Source organism: Drosophila virilis, chromosome 3 (genome assembly GCF_030788295.1).
Source record: "Drosophila virilis strain 15010-1051.87 chromosome 3, Dvir_AGI_RSII-ME, whole genome shotgun sequence".
In the NCBI taxonomy this organism is placed as follows: Eukaryota; Metazoa; Arthropoda; class Insecta; order Diptera; family Drosophilidae; genus Drosophila; species Drosophila virilis.
Genome location: NC_091545.1, coordinates 19,852,359 through 19,868,666, shown reverse-complemented (window position 1 = coordinate 19,868,666; position 16,308 = coordinate 19,852,359). Strand labels below are relative to the sequence as shown.

The 16,308-nt window shown below is 46.4% G+C and overlaps 4 protein-coding genes across 9 annotated transcripts; 2 read left to right on the top strand and 2 right to left on the bottom strand.

Moving 5' to 3' along the window:
- Window positions 1-368: 368 nt before the first annotated feature.
- Cep135 (Centrosomal protein 135kDa) lies at window positions 369-13,127 on the bottom strand. Of its 4 annotated transcripts, none has more exons than XM_032434810.2 (12): window positions 12,958-13,127; window positions 12,777-12,903; window positions 12,565-12,717; window positions 11,081-12,509; window positions 10,804-11,014; window positions 10,630-10,745; window positions 6,517-6,642; window positions 6,191-6,344; window positions 5,997-6,121; window positions 5,672-5,927; window positions 500-623; window positions 369-433 (listed from the first exon to the last, which is right to left on the bottom strand). In XM_032434810.2, the coding sequence occupies exons 1-11, from the start codon at window positions 13,123-13,125 to the stop codon at window positions 537-539; spliced, it is 2,952 nt and encodes a 983-aa protein (XP_032290701.1). In that variant the 5' UTR covers window positions 13,126-13,127; the 3' UTR covers window positions 369-433; window positions 500-536. The 4 variants fall into 4 exon arrangements, with proteins under 4 accessions (XP_032290701.1, XP_032290700.1, XP_002047985.3 ...); XM_032434809.2 differs by lacking the exons at window positions 369-433; window positions 500-623 and adding exons at window positions 722-5,170; window positions 5,233-5,418; XM_002047949.4 differs by lacking the exons at window positions 369-433; window positions 500-623 and adding exons at window positions 722-5,170; window positions 5,233-5,418 and having other exon boundaries at window positions 5,997-6,103.
- On the top strand, window positions 1,139-4,739 carry LOC6622685 (uncharacterized). Of its 2 annotated transcripts, none has more exons than XM_002047951.4 (4): window positions 1,139-1,279; window positions 1,353-3,325; window positions 3,390-4,344; window positions 4,404-4,739. In XM_002047951.4, exons 1-4 carry the CDS (start codon window positions 1,243-1,245, stop codon window positions 4,619-4,621), a joined length of 3,183 nt encoding a protein of 1,060 aa, XP_002047987.3. In that variant the 5' UTR covers window positions 1,139-1,242; the 3' UTR covers window positions 4,622-4,739. The 2 variants fall into 2 exon arrangements, with proteins under 2 accessions (XP_002047987.3, XP_032290702.1); XM_032434811.2 differs by having other exon boundaries at window positions 1,166-1,279; window positions 1,344-3,325.
- On the top strand, window positions 7,296-10,582 carry LOC6624479 (uncharacterized). 2 transcript variants are annotated; one of them, XM_070208419.1, is made up of 5 exons: window positions 7,296-7,502; window positions 8,615-9,048; window positions 9,106-9,443; window positions 9,507-10,176; window positions 10,422-10,582. In XM_070208419.1, exons 2-5 carry the CDS (start codon window positions 8,624-8,626, stop codon window positions 10,444-10,446), a joined length of 1,458 nt encoding a protein of 485 aa, XP_070064520.1. In that variant the 5' UTR covers window positions 7,296-7,502; window positions 8,615-8,623; the 3' UTR covers window positions 10,447-10,582. The 2 variants fall into 2 exon arrangements, with proteins under 2 accessions (XP_070064520.1, XP_015030546.1); XM_015175060.3 differs by having other exon boundaries at window positions 9,507-10,582.
- A 407-nt stretch (window positions 13,128-13,534) lies between the features above and the next one.
- On the bottom strand, window positions 13,535-16,297 carry LOC6622645 (uncharacterized). Its single transcript, XM_002047948.4, has 7 exons — window positions 15,493-16,297; window positions 15,247-15,401; window positions 15,040-15,184; window positions 14,578-14,985; window positions 14,252-14,525; window positions 14,092-14,198; window positions 13,535-13,964 (listed from the first exon to the last, which is right to left on the bottom strand). The coding sequence occupies exons 1-7, from the start codon at window positions 15,857-15,859 to the stop codon at window positions 13,669-13,671; spliced, it is 1,752 nt and encodes a 583-aa protein (XP_002047984.1). The 5' UTR covers window positions 15,860-16,297; the 3' UTR covers window positions 13,535-13,668.
- Window positions 16,298-16,308: the final 11 nt, after the last annotated feature.

Below are 16,308 nucleotides of genomic sequence, written 5' to 3'. Positions count from 1 at the left end.
AAGCGCAGAGTAGTAAACAGCCTGTGCACAGTGGTGCGAGCTCGTGCAAACGGGCTAACAAAATCCTAAACAAGTGGTGGATTGTGAATGGTGGTGGAAACTGCTCGCAAAACCTATTATAATGTAAAATGTATTTAATTATAATTATATGCTATACTAGCGTCTATTTCTCGGCCTTGCATGTGGCATTTTTTATTCCCTCAAATTATGGTGGATTTTACGAAAAGAGGGAAAACGAAACGATCTAAAGGCGAACTGTTGCCCGAATCTTTAGCACGGTTACGAGTAGCTCTTATGGTTGGACCAGTCAGTTTGGACACTCAGTTTTATATATAGAAATAAATGTATATTTAGAATTACATACTTACCTGTAAATTCACACGCACGATGATAGTCTCGTCATCTATTAGGAGCTCATAATATTTACCCATCTCTGAAATAACGGAAAAAGAATAATAATATATTAGATGAAAAGCACTGCTTGCTTTCTAAACCCTACCTTAATTAGTGGGAATTTATATTTGGCATTTTTTTTGTTAATTTTTACCAGCTTTCTTAATGTCCTCTGCCAAAGCTATAGCCGCAGTTCCTTCATAGCCGTATCCTCCAATCCTAAGAATAGCCTTGAAAATAGGTTTCAAGCAAATTGCACAAAACTTAAAACTTCGCTGAAAAAAATCCTGAGTTTTTCACCAAGTAGGCTGGGCTCAGTCAGGACAAGCAGTTTTATACATAGATTTATTCGTAATGTTTTTCTGAATTTTATATTGAATTGTTAATTAGTCTTAATTTTATTTTATTCGGGCCGACAAAAACAAAACTAGTCAATTGGCACAGCTTGTGCACTTAAAGCGCCATCTCTTGACAGAATCTTTGAAAATAATAAAGCAGTGCAGTTGACTAATTTTAAATATTTAGGTTTGTGTATTGGACAAGTAAAAGATGGTTTCCATCTTGGATAGGCACAAATGTGGTGCAAATAGGGGAATATAAGTGGTCGAGAGAGAGGGAAATTTCTAATACTTGATTGGGTGAAATTTTTTAAATTTTAAACTTAATCGTTTATGCAAACAAAAAACATAGTACTAGATTTGAGAGGAACATATACTTTGTGTGCCCATAAAGCATGCCAGAAATAGTTTAGCCTTATCAGATAAATTCCTAAATTAATTCCTAAATAAACTCCTACATTAACACTCTTATATTTTATAAATTGTTTTTATCACTGCTAAGAAATTGGTTATGGATTTTAATAATGATAAAAAGCAACGTGGTTTGGGTAAGTTCTATTAGACAAGCATCGCAAACTAAATTTGTATACTTGAGATCAATAATAATTCAAGTCCCAAAAGGCCCCAGTTTTTTGTTGGAGCGAAAGCAGCGTATATCTATTGAAGGTCGAGGCGATATGTACATTAAGAACACCCAAACCCAGGTTCGCGAACTGTATCGGCGCGAGGCTTTGAACGAGCCTCGGCGAAGTTCCTCTTCTAACACCGATAGCCAATTGCTGAAGACCAGTCTGGAGGTGAAGGCGCTCAACAAGAAGATTGAACGTGAGATTGGCAAATTGAAGAATTTCCGTTATTCTTTCCTAAAGGATGACCAGAGTCCAGTCCAGAAGCAAAAGCCGGCACCGACAAAGACGACTGTCAAGCATTTGCATTGGCGTCAAAAGCTATTAAAACATCATAGAGAACGCACCTTTGACGAGAGTCCAACGTCATCCAATCGGCAAGAGCTGCAAAGCTTAGGATTTTCCTCGCCAGACACCGGCGACAGACGACCGTATTTTCGGACCATGTGCGTCGCATCCTCCCCGAAATCGAGTGCCGGGGAGCAGGCCGATTCCAGCCGGCCCACAACTGGCGATAATCGTTTGGATCGAAGACCACATCAGCCGGAACAGAAGATCACCCGCATGTGTGGTGGCTGTGTCTATGGACACGGCGAAGACATGTCGCAGCCATGCTCAGTCTATCAGAGCGACTACTGTCAGTACGGAGGCGCCTCCTTTTGTCCCCAGTGCACTCCGAACAGTTATAGAACCTGTGATATGCCCGGACCTATGCCCATGCCTTACTCGCCCGATCCGTTATACCAATATCCCGTAGGCTCAGTTAACCAGCAGCAAGAGTCAATGATGAACAGCTGTACGTGTTCCAGGCCGAGCTGTTGCAGGCGTAGAACGGACTTGAATACGGATAAATTCTGTCACAGCTGTTGTGCGGATCCTTTGTCAAAGCGTGATCGCTCTTCAAAAACGAAAGACAATTTTCTGTCTAGATCCCCCTCCCCGCGACCACAAGCGCGACGCGTTGGGAAAGAAAAGGGGAGATTTGAAAGCCCCTCCAAGTACCCAAGTCAGCAAGAACAGCCGCCAAATTCAGACAAAGTAATGAAAATTTCTTTTAGAAAACAGCAATCGGAACTATCCGAGAGCGCCAAGACGAAGCCAGCCAAGGATAAAATGATCATCAAAGCATACGTAGCAGCGCAAGCGCCGACTATTGATAAACACCACATCGACGAGGAGAAGTTACGCATGCACCGCGAGTACATGGAAATGTACAGAATGGAGCATGAGAAAACCGCCGGAAAGGATTCCAGCCTAAACATGTCAGAGCTCGGAATATCTCCCACCTATACAATACTGCCCGTACAGGAAAGCACAAGTGCAAAACATAGTCGTTCATATATCGTAGGTACGTCCACAAGTCGTCAGGTGAGGTTTTCGCTTGATCAGTGTAAATGTGAAGATCCTTCGGAAGCAGACGCTTTGGCGAAGATATGCCAGGACACGGTTACGCAAACGGTGATAACAAATGGCTGCATGCAACAAATGGAAAACTCCTCCAGCGTCGAATATGAAAGCTGTGAGGCTAAGACGGACCAATTCCAAAAGCGTACGCTATCCGTTAAGCGGAATGATGTAGTAAAAACAGTCTCAAGCTGTCAAACGGATGACGTAGTTGAGGACTTTCTCGATGAATGCTCATCGTACGTGGACGGTGCGGGCGCCATGAGCCAGTGGCAACTGGCGCAGCAGCCGCCTTCGATGACCAACCAGTCTAGTCAAACGTCACCCAAAATAGCTGGCCCGACAGTTTCAAGCTACATCTCCCAGTGCCAGGGCATCATTCGCAAGCAAACGACAACCCAAACAGATATTCAAAGCGACTCCCGTGACTGGCAAGAGTGTCCCGAAATATTAACACATGAGCAGCTCCTAAGCTTGAATGGGGAAAATACTGTTCAAACGTCTACGACAATGCGCGACTTGACAACGGTTTCGGAACAACCAACATTTTCAGGGGCCCTCGGAGTAAGTACTTTGAAACATATCAAGTCTATTTATCTACGAGCCATGTTAATTGAATCACCAACAGCAATCCCATAGAAAGGTCGTCCAAAGTGAGCCGGTTATTCAATCTCCACGCGCTGAGTTTGCATATGACAATGGCCCAATCTCTGCAGCAGAACGCCCTGAAGCTTTCCAATCGCAGCCACATGTTTGGATTCAGAACTCGTCAGACGCAGCTGTTTCGCCCAGAAAGTGTATTCCATGGCATGAATTGACGAGCAGCTATACGCAAAGCCAACAAATCTGTCGTGATAGTTCCGGGGTCCAACAAAATGCGGTAGACTTTACGGAAGAAATCTACGAAGATTGCAAATGTCCTGGTTCAACTCCAGTGCATATGGATCACGACAACGACAACGTGGACTACAGAAACCAGCACAATTTATCGCCAAACTTAACAGCTACGGAGTACACAAGTTTGGTAGAATGTCCAGATTATAACAGCATAAATAGACCTGATGACTGTGAACCGTTTGAAGATACTACAGCCGATTATGACTCCACAGTGGAAGAGCTGAGTAACACTATGCTGTCCATGGAAGTGCGTAGTCCGTCGCCAATATTGGACGCAACCTTGACTTGTAGAGACCAACATGAACAAGATTTCAATCCGTGCGATGATTCCGAGTACATTCCACAGCTAGAGGAGCCAGTCGCCTCCGGGCGCGCCTATTTGTACAGACAAGAGCAGTTAATACACAACTTCGAGCCTCCACGTCAGGAATCCTATGACAGGGAGCAGCTGGCAATCAGAGAGCAGAGTATACAGAGTAGATCCACCGTTTGTGAAAGACGGGCACGTTCCGTGACATTTGAAGATGAAAGCGGCTTCAGCGAGAGAAGCAACACGGTCAAGAGCTGCCGCAGCCTCGTTGATTGGGAGCGCGTATCCCAACATAGCCTTAGAAGAGACATGGGACAAGAAGACTTTCCTCATGGCAACGGATATGCCGACGTTGGAAGCCCTATGAATTCATACAGTAAGCAGAGCAATGTAAAAGCTTGAGTTGCCATCAATTGTTTCATTTCCATTCCTTAGGATCGAGCAGCACGGCGGGCACAGAGTTTACGTGTAATGAGTCCAACTACGGAGACGATTACATAACCTGCAATGAGGCCCAAACGGAACGCGGTATTCATATTGATATTCCGCCCTTTACCGGATGTCCCTGCATGCACAACGAGTATCTGAAGTTGGTTGGCATGTGTAAGCCAAGACCTTATGGTGGGCTTAACAGCTGGATCTTGCCGGATTAATATATAACTTGATACTTAAAATAGTTTCCTAACGCTCTCGCTGCCTAAATATTATAAATATATTTTTTAATATTACAATACAATAAACTGACAGATGGGCATTGCTCTGTACGCAGTACATATACGATTCATTTAAGCAATTGCAATACCTAAACTTGAAACACATCATTTAATATTAATATAATGTTCAAATATAAACTTACAAATATATATTCGCTTATAATTAAAAAGTCTATAAATGCAAGAGACAAGGTTTGTGTACACAATACAAATTAGATTAGATTAGATATTTAAATAGCTTTAAGTCCTAATGCCCAAATGTGAAACGTATTTGAGTATAATACAATTAAATTAAAAATAATCTTAGACTTCATCACTTGGCTTGTTTTATAGCGTTTGGGGTGGGACTTTGGGACTGACTTCCCTTGAGCGCGCCTGACAAAAGCGATCCTCGGTTAAATTTTTACGTAACTCTTGTGCCTGCCGCTCATACTGATTGGCCAGACGTTCCTGTTGATTGCAACGTTCACGCTCTTCTTGAAGTTCTCTCTGTTTTGGATGACAATGGGCTTATGCCTTCGTTTTCGTATGTTTTATAAGGAATTAGTTACCACAGTCTTTGCGTGCAGCTGTCTAAGACGCTCCATTTCGCGTTTCGCGCTTAGCTCCGCCTCATCCTGGCGCTGTTGATCGCCGCGTATCCGCTCCAGCATTTGCTCCGTAGTCTCAGTGGTTACCTGATTTAATGCAAACTTTTCCTGCAGTTCGTTGCGCAGTTTTTCGCATTCCTTTTCCAGCTGCAATTGTGTGTATTTTTTTACGGTTTTGTGGATAAAAAAAAACGCGGGCCTTTATTTAAACAAGCTAACTAATAGCGACTAATTACTCTAAGTAAAGACATTTCAAAAGCGAAAGAGCACACAAAGCGACAATGGCAAGGAAGATATAGTTGAGTATAGTCGAAGTTAAATATTAAGTATAGTTTACTGAGAAAGGCAAACTCTGCTAGTGTCCGTCTCGGAGCCCCGCACTACAAATACAAAAGCTTACCTTTCGGCGAACTTCATTTAGTTCGTTTAACTCGGCATTTAGCTTCTCTTTTTCAATGTCCAATTTATCACATAGCTCCTTGCGCACATCAAGCTCTATCTTCTGCTCGCGTGCGTTCTCAAGTTCCCTTTCCAAGCAGCGCATGGAGGCGCGAGCGGCTGTCAGCTGCATCTCCAAATCGTCAATTTTGCACTGTCGGCAGCAGAGCTGATCCTTGAGCGAACGTACTTCGCACTCCAGTTCGCAAATTTGCCGCCTGCATGCATTTATGAATATGCGAATTAGTTCAGCCAAAGATAATCGCATATAATGTGGTGCCACTTACTTGAACTCTGTCGCCTCAAATTCCAGGCTCTGATTGTTACCTTCCAAGACGACTTGGTCGTGGGTCAAGTTATGATAGTGCTCGAGCAATTCCTCACGCTCCTTTTCCTTTAAGACAAAGTATACCTAGCAGTTTAGCACAAACTTCAATACGCCTGTCTTATCAACTAGTTATAATATTTGTTGGCTTTATACCTTATTCATAAGCAAATCCTCGGCCCTCTTCACCTCCTGGACGTATTTGTGCAACTGCTGTTTCATGTTAGCCACCTGCTGTTCCGAGTCCTTGAGCTTCTTTTGCAGCGTCTTGGACTCCATTTGGACGTCGCTCAATTTGTCCGTGAGTCGCCTGTTAAGACACAAACGCATCAGATATCATCGTTAAAAGTCACACAAAAAGCGCGCTAATGATCGGGCACAATAAAAATTAAACAAAGAGGTAGCTAATGCGGACCGGCCAGACTAATGTCTGATGCAGTTCGGCATTGCCCAAGATTATTTATGCATATGCATATACGTACCCATTTTCCGCAATTGCCTCATCGCGGCTGGCTTTGAGTGCCACAATCTGCTGCCGCAATGTTTTGCTTTCCGCTGACGTTTCATTCAATGCCGAGTCGCGCTGGCGCGTTCTTGTGTTCAGCTTGCTGTAAGAAGACACTTTTTAGTTTGCAATCTCAATTCTGGCGCCAAGTTCAAGATAAGATACTTTTGCAGTTCCCTTAGATACATACAATATGAGTAATTAGCTTGCTGCGTGCTCTACACACATTGCGTTCACGGCCATTCGTTGCGGGGTCAAATCAAAAGATTTAAGCAACGAACTTGCTCAGAAGCAATTGTAATAGAAATCGATTTGTTTATGCCTTATACCCAATGTCCGCTCTTAGCTAGCCATTCAAAGAGCGAACTACGCATTCCCAAGCTAGGCACGTCCGCACATATCCGCAATTCGAATTAAAACTCAAGAACAAAGCACGGCCCTGCGTGCCGTCGACCAGGCCAGACCAAAGCCAACGACCATCGGTGTCAATCATAACTGCCAGCCGGGTGTCACTCGCAACTGAAGCGCGTATGTGTGCGAAGAACCTTTAAGGCTGATCACACACGATGGCAAATTGAAATTCCACTGTGTGTGTGTGTTTGTGAGAGAGAGAGGAAGTGCAGATATATTCATTTAAGTTAAATGAAAGAGCAACGACGTCAAGAGCACGCACAGCGAGAGAGCCGGAGAGAGAGAGAGAGTGAAGCGTGGTCCGCTTACCTGTCCCGGCCTTACCGCTGGCCGTAACGCAGAGCCGCTCAGACGTCTGCTACCTGTGCAGGCGAATGGTCGCTTTAAGTGGTCGCGTCTCGTGTTGTGCCCAGTTCTGCTGCATGTGTGAATTGGCATTGGGATTCGGAATCGGTTCGGTATCGGTATCAGGTCGTGCATTGTCGCTGCTGATTGCGTTTGATTGGGGGCGGATCGGAGCCTCAAATCAAACTCCCCAAATAAAGCCCCGAGGTGAGCGTCGAGCAGACTTTGATAAAAGTGAACACATCCGCATACACACACACACACGTACACACACACACACGTACACTCATACGCACGCAAATGACTCAAGAATCAATTGAGCTTTGCAGATTAGAAATGCCAAACACACTTTTCGGCAGCAACTCCCATTGTTGAATCTCCGTTTGTGTTCTTTTGACCAATTCAAAGAGCATACTCTGCTTGTCGGCATTAGGAAACCTGTTGCTGCTCGGCTGTATGGCTCTTTGGCTGTTACGACAGTCGACTCCAACAAGAAACCCAAAACAAGTCAAAGCTGCGGTTAGCCTAATGCATTATTTATAGCCCAGGCAGCGGCAGCAGCAGCAGCAGCTGTTGTCTGTTGTCTGTTGCCTGTTCGCGCTGTTGCCTATTGGATATTCGTTATTTGCGGCTGAGCCCAACCCCGCCGGGGCAGACAACTTTGTGGAAAAAGTGGGGAATTAGTGCAAAGTGTTGCACGTTTTTTTAAGCACCGCTTGGCTGGCTGCCTCTGCTCTGTTTCGTCACTAACAACATGCAAGTGGGAATTATATAAATGCGCCGCCTTTCAACTCGGCCGATGGGCAACAGAAGATTTCTGCCAACTGACCGCAACAGCGACTGGGGCCAAGTGCTATCAGGCCGCTGCTAAAGAAGTCAAGATAAACGCGCATTTGGGTCATGGTTAACAGCGCACGAGCGCATACTGGTTTTTACATTGCCGTGTGGTTTTTGTAAGTCGCGGAATTGCCAAAAACTTTACACAAATCGATGACCTGCAAGTTGGCTAATTTAATTTGGAGCCGCTTTCGGCCCGGGCCCGCATTCAACCAAATACAAATAAATGTGCGCATGTCTTCAAGATAGGCGGCAACTGTCTTTCTGCCTTAACTATTCTGTCCCTGCATCAAAAGCTTAGCAAAAACGCCATCGCCCACGGGCCATGGTCCAACCCGAACAGTAGAAAATCCATCAATCATGCGTTTTAATGAGCGACTCAAAGCCGGTTTAAATTGGCGCCAGCGCAACGAGAGTAAAAGCAACTTAGCCAAATTAAATCCGGTGCCCAATTACCCTTACCTATAACCATGTACTTCCAGCTGGTTGCGATGCGAACAAAGCGCCGGAAGCTGCTGGTCTGCTGGGCAGCCTTGCAGGCGGGCAGCAGCATATTCACCTATCTGTTGCTTTTGCTGGCACAACAACAGCAGGCATTGGCCGGGATTGTGCCGCCGCCGTGGAGTGACCCGGCAAAGAATCCGTGCGCCAGCATGGCCGGCGGCTGGCAGCTGCTCTACTGGACGCCGCTTAAGAAATGCTTTAAGATCTTCACACTTGGCTACCCCTGTCCGGACACCATGGAGCTGAGTCCCACGCCAATAAGCGCCAAACGGAAAGATGTGCCCGCGGCCGAGTGCCGCTGCCCGCCGGGCACGGCGCTAAGTGCTCTCACCGACGCTTGCCACAAGCTGTACGAGCGCGGGCCCTGCCAGCGGGGCGAGTACTTCCAGCCTCTACCAGAACAGGCCAAGAGGTGGGCAACTGCGTTTCTGTCTAGTTTGTTTCGTTAGCCAATGTTTTTCGCTTTCAGAGCCGACAACCGCTGGGGCAGCTGCAAGCGGCCGCTGCACTGCGACGATGGCATGCTCTTCTGGCCAAAGGACGGAAAGTGCTACCCGAAACACTCGAAGGGACCCTGCATTCGGGGCAAGCTGCTTGCACGCAACGAAGACGGCCTGGCCGAGTGCCGCTGTGAAGATGTGGGCGAGCTGCGACCCTACTATTACACAGTGGAGGAATCCTGCTATGAGCACTATACTATAGGACCTTGCTCGACACCGGGTCACATATTTTTACCCGGCGGCCGCTGCGACTGCCAGCGACATCTGCCCCACTATCACGCCCCACACCAGATGTGCTACGAGCTAGGTAGGATTTTGAGACTGAAATGAAGCTAAACGTAATTACTTCCTGCATTTCATCTTATTGCAGACACTCCTGGTCCCTGTCCACCTGGCCATGTCTTTCGCATACCCGATGATATCGAAGCGGACCAGGAACCGGACACGCTGCTAACCCTGCCGCATGCCAAGTGCTTGTGCAAGGAGGGCTATGTGCCCTGGAGCGACGGTCATTGTTATCGCCTCTACACACGCGGCCCCTGTGCAGTCAACGAGTTTGTGGTCAATGAAACCTCCTGTATACGTAACTTTTGCGGCAAGAACCGGCTCTACTTTCCCGCCGAGGACTCCTGCTACAGGATCGGCTCACAGGGACCGTGCTCCCTGCACCAGGTGGTGGTATTTGACTTTACGGCACGACCATCCGTAGATGGAATCTCCTACAACGGCATGTGTGGCTGTGCGGGCGTCATTACAAACCTGGACCAGCAGTGCTCAGCCAGCAACGATCAGGAGAAGAGCATTTGCGAGGCCACGCCTGGCATGGTTGAGATGAATGGCCAGTGCCATAAACTGTACTCGCGAGGACCCTGCGGTGCCGGCCAGTGGCTGGAGCCGCTAAAAACGCAATCGATCAACGGCACCGCGCTCTTGAGCTATGCCAGCAAGGCCAAGTGTGTCTGCCGGCCAGGCTATACGCCGGCCGAAACAGAACACGGCGGAACGCACAACTGCAGCGCACCCAGCGTGAGCCTGGCGAGGTATTTAACCATCGAGCGACAGAACTCGAAGTTCCTCACTGAACCAAACAACCCACTTTCGTCCCCAGCTATAGTTTTACTTTAGTCTATCCCATGTCGAACTCTTGGATTTATCTACCCAATTCTCAGCGCATGTCTATTTCTACTTATTTACCTATGTTTCTAAGCTATCTATGGCCCGCAGTTTTCGATGCTTTGCGATTTCATATTAGATCAATCGATTTAATCGTTTCATTTCCTTTTAGGTGGTTCTTAGATATATTTGGCTAACGTTCGCAGCCAAAGCTTGGCTTTAAAAGACGCCAGGGTGGGAGATTGTGCCATGAATGTATTACCCCAGCAACTGTATAAATGTTTAAGTGAACTGTAGATAATATGAATAAACATGTTTTATGTAAGTCTATCATATTATGGTCCACGAATTTTGTATATGTAAAATGACAATGTACTTACTCAACTTGTGACTCCAGTTCCTTAATCGTTTGCTCCAGTGCATGTCGTTTCTCCTTACAATCTTTATGCTCGTACTCCAATTTATAAAGGCGCTCCGTTTTGTTATCCAATTGATTCTATGTATAATCGATTAGTTAAGGGGAGAGAAAATAAATTGGACACTCGCATACTTACCAGCAGCATATCCTTTTCATGCTCCAAGGCAATGTAGGTCTGACGTAGTGATCCGATTTCCGTTCGCAATTGCGTAACCTCATTGCGATTGGTTTCGCGACTTGAATCCAAAGTGCTCGCACGCACATCCGCCTTATGCAGCTGACGCTCCGCCAACAGAAGCTTACTCTGATAATCGCCTATGATGCGCTCGTTCTGATCATTAATCAAGCTGTTAAGCATGCAAATAACAAACTCTCGTTAAGCTTAGCTGGATAGATTACTGCAAAACCCTTACGTTATTTGTCCGTTCTCCCTCCTCAGGTGCTCATTCTCGGCCTGCAGCGTCGCTAAGCGCTTGTTTAGCTCAGCCATATCTTCCTTCAAGAGAGCATTATGTGTTTCAGTGGGCACGCGTGCCGTATTTAGGTCACGGTAATCTCGCTCCAGCTGGCGTATGCGATCCTGCAAGTCCTCATTGCGTAGACGCAGAGCTTGCAGCTCCTCGGCATGCAGCTGGACACTGCTCAACTGTTTTTCCCGCAGTGTGTCCCGCTCGCAACGCAAGCGTTCGAGCTCAATGCGTGCACAGTCGCGTTCGCGTTCAACGCGTCCAATGGCAGCCTGGACGCAGTCGCTCCGATTGCTGTTGCTGTTCGAGCTGCATGTGGTGGTGGGTGGTGGTAAACTGTCGCAGTGGTCGCCCTTTCGGGGTGACAGCTGCAGCTTAGCAACGGACGCCTGGCATAACTCTGAGCGAAGAGCATGTAGCTCGTCGTCCTTTGATTTGATTTGGGCCTGCAGGAACGCAACCTCGGAGTCCGAACCGGATTTGCTCATGAGGCGTAGATACTCCTTTTGGAAAAAGTCTCGTTCAGACTTTAATCGTATTTTCTCCTCATCCAATGTAACACAGCTTTGCTGCTGCTGCTCCCGCAGCTCTTTTTGTAGCGTGGACATCTTCGCTTCCATTTTGAGCAGCTTCTTTTTCTGCTTTTCATTTAGCGCTTCCAACTCTTCTTCACGTCGAGTTAGCAGATTGAGCTTTTCATTAAGAATTCGCTTGTCATTGTGGACCGAGGATTCATCGCACCCGGCGGCCAGACGCGGGTTCTTGGTTCGTTGATCATTGCGTCGGTGGAATTGCTTCAGCTCGGTTTGCAACTGTCTCAGCTCTAATTCCTTCGCATCAATTTCGGAATTGGCTTGCTGCTCCACCTGCAAAGCAGCTTCCTTTAACTCGTACAGTTGCGTTTGCAACTTTTGTTTCTCTTCCTCAATGCGAAGCGCACGTTGCATGGCGTCGTGCATCTTATCTTGATACTCGCCAACCTGAGCCATCAGCTCGCTTTTCTCGCGCTGCAGCATGTCAATGTCCTGGGAGAGGGCGCCCACTTCCTTGTAGCAGCAGTCTTTTGCTAATGCCGCGGGTGGCCGGCCCCCTGCGAGCAAATCGTTCAGCCGTCGAATCTCCCGGTTGCGCGATTCCACTTTGCGCTTATAGAACTCCAATTGTTCGCCGGCACTTGTGAGCTCATTTTGCAGTCTGTCAATCTCTTCTGCTCCACTTGTATGCGTTACTGTGACGCCATCCTTAGTGGTCGTTGTAGTCTTTTGAACAACTCCAGCATTGCACTTGGTGCATTTCAACGAGGAGTTGGTTGAAATGCCACTTAAGGCGGGCAACGCTTCGCCAGAGCGAACCGTACTTATAAAAGGCCGTTTGTCTGTAAGTAGGTGCATATTTAGTGGTAAATATTGCCAAACTCCTGTGTAACATACTCTGCCTTGATATCGCAAGCTGCGTTCGTTTAGCAGTTGCCGCATTGATTAGTTGCTTTGATAAAAACGCATCAAGTTGACTTTGTAGTTGCACATTATGGCTTTGCAAATGCTCGTTATCAGTCTGCAGATTGCGTATGCGCCGCTCAGCCTCTACAGAGATAATTATTAGTATTGTTAAGGGAGCCGAATTATTAATGTAGTTGACCTACCATAAAGTCGGAGTTCGTAGCCTTCGCGTTCTTTCAGAGACTGTAAGTGCAGCTCGTTACACTCGGCCAGCAAACGCGAATTGTCACATTTGTAGGGCTCAACGCCCAGTTCCCAGCAGGCTTTTTCCTAGAGAAATACTTTAGAGTATTTCACGCACATAAATCAATTATAAATACTTACTTCCAAGAGATCAGCAACTTGCCTTTTTGTATCACGGAGGCATTCTGTTGTTTTGATTAAATCACCAAATATAGCTCCAACTAGCGGTATTGCTAGTACGGGCAACGTTTGGTTGAAGCCCATCACATCGAGCTTTGCGCGTAGATCCTTAAAATCCCAGTCGCTCATATTTATATTTAAAAAGTGCACTTTTATTTTCTGCAACCGCGCGTTGTCTTCCTCTTAAAGTAGTTTACAATATTCCGATAAGTTTTCGATAGACTCTGACGAATGACAAAAGGTGGCGGCCAGTCGATAACACATGCAAGCAATTTATCGGCGTGGTGAGAATTAACTCCTATAAATATGCAATGCATAACATAAACGGGAAATGCATTTTTAAACCACAAACCTAAAGACCATGATGCTTGTATTGATAATTACATAAAAAATATACATTATTGCCGCTAAAAGCTGACGACCATTTGCATTTGCTTTTCAAGTATCAATTTCGCGCTGTTCAAAAAACCAAACGTAAGCGTAAATTTAAAATGTATACACAATTTTTGATTTTCTAACGGATTTGACACATTTAAAATAACAAACTTTCAAACAGATCGAACTTTATAGGGCCATTAATTATCTTGGTCCACCCTGCAAGGCACTTAACTTCCAGAATCGATCGCTTGACCGTTTACTGGGATGGGAAATCAACAGGTGTTACAGCTTAGCTTACTCAATAACAAAACATTGAAAATTCTTGAACATGAAAGGTGCATCATCGTCTGATATAAAATTACGTTCCGGCTTCTCTGACCCAAAGGGGTTTGTGGTGGGCGGCAGCACGACACTTAACTGACGATTCGACTGATTGAGAAAATGACTCAAGTCCAGCGGCGCTTCATATTTAGTATAAGATGTAACTACAACTGGACATTTGAGATTCAAAGTTGCCCGTATTGTCTCCGGCCAGGTGTCTTCCAATGCATAGCCAGTAGCCCGATACAGTCCCGAGTTGAAAAAACAGGCTGCTCGAAAATTAAAAGAGCATTATATGCGATCTATACTTAGAATTTGATTAGGATAATAGGAAGATGACCAAAAGGAGGACTTTTTGCTGCAAGCGTACGATAACAGAAGCTTCTGATTTCTTACCCAAGTCCGGGTTTTGAAAACCTGGTGCCGAGCAATAATTGTGATAAAGTTGATTCTCAAAATAATATTGCACAGTGCGTTGTGCTTTGCGACACAAACGACAACATCTGCAGATGATAGAGAAGTTGGTAAATAAATTTGAGTTTCAAATGTAACCCACCTAATCTTCGATAGTTGGTCAAAGGATATGTTCTTGGTGTTCAGCTCTGGTCCAACGAAAACGACATTCAACGTTGCAACTGCTGGTAAAATGTGCAGCAAAAAAATCTCCCACTTCTGAAATACATCAACTTCGAATTCCATTTCAGCTCCAACCAGATGAATTGTTAGCTCCTTGGCTTTCAGACGTCCGCAAAGCTTAATGGCTAAAAATGCGGTTAGAGGTCCTGTGGATATCTGAGTAAGTGCAGCAAGCTCGCAAGCATCGGTTACATCTAAGGAAAGTAGGATTAGCTTGCACATGAAAATTTTCGAGCATTGCCTTACCAAAACTTAGCTTTTTCAATATTTGCCTGGTATTGGTGCAGCCAAGTGGTGCATCTCTCAAGACCTTGTCGGGCAGCGGCGGTTCCAGACGTCCAAACTTCGCCTGGAACATGACAAATGCCTTGAAGAGCCTGTAAGCGCCACACCATTCGGCATGGCCAGCGCCTAAATGATCCGGCTTATCCCTGCAGAAGGCAGCCTCGCCACAGCGCCCGCACGCCGCTAGCTTCTTTAGTCTGTGCTCCCGGCACTTGACATGCCCGCAGATGAAGGGAAAGAGCAACACCTCCTGCTCCGTGGCCGTTAGGGTACGATTTATGGCCTGCTCCAGCTGACGTATGCACACAATGCGATACGAGCGAAACTGTTCGGCACTAAAGTCGCCGCACTTGTAGAAGGTATCGTGCCCTGAAAATAGGCTTCGCTATATCCATGTCCATAAGATCTACCACACCCACCCACCATTGCGCTCCACCAACTGGCGCAGGCCGTAGCACAACTGGCGGTGCTCCTGATCGTCCCGCATGTGGAGCACGCTGCAGTAGTAGACCAAACCGCAGCCTCTGCACGCCATCGGCTGCCGGCCGCACAGATCCAACTTGCAATGCTGTAAATTCCGATGGTTTTATTTAAATCGCATCGGGCCAAAGGGGTCGGGCCACAACTCACGTTGCACAGCGATGCCATGAAATATTGCCGCGGCTTGTATATGTACTCCACGTACTCTGCCTCCTCGTCGGATGACTCCGAGTCGCTCAAGGGCGCCGTGCTGAACATCTTGCCCAGCTGACTGAAAACTGCACCCGTTGGCAACTCGGCGGAACCTACATGGTGCCATATATATACATGGATTTAGTGCGTGAAGATAGTTATATAATATGCGCTACAGATATACTACATCACTTCTATGGATACCTTTTTGCAGCTTGCTTCCAATGCATTTTAGAAGCTCGCTCACTTCAACACTTTGGCTGCCGTTGGTTGGTTTGGGCGGAGGAGTGGGCACTTTGGCTGGAGCGGCGTTTGCTGGACTTGTCGCCGCCGATGGACCTTTTTTGGACAACAGTTTCTTGCGCAGAATCTTTTGTATTAGATAAATGGCGCTGGTGTTCGGCTCGACTTTAGATGGTTCGGGCTGCGGCTCAAACTGCTCCAAGTCGAAGGAGACGGGCACGGATTCTGGAACATCCGGTTTTTTCTCCTGCTCCGTTTCGCCGGACCGATTGCATTTGTTTCTGGGCCGATTACGTGCGCGCGCCTTCTTCTTTTGATTAGCGTGCATGTCCGATCCAATCTTTACGCGCGTCTTCTCGCGCAGAATTTACTCATTTGAATGAACAATACAAATGGCAGAGTACCCAAGATAATTAGCCAGCACAATTGTGCACGGGCACAGCAAGGCACAGCAGGCATACGCCCGTCTATTTGTGGACTTGGCTGGCAGAGACAGCGACTGTCGTCTGTGGCTTCGTTAAACACTATCATCATGAGCGTTTGATAAATTTCTGCGCCGGACCAGAACAAGAGCAAATTTTTTGGCTGTGACCACAATGCGGCTTTTATTTGCATGTAGTACGAGTATGTAGCTGTATGTATGATTGATGTAGCAGCCCACACACACATACATACATGCATACATAGCTACATAACCAATTGAACACAAGTACATGCCGTTTGATATACACTCTCTGTTTGGGCGGATGCGAACCTCTACTCTACACTAAAGTGCTT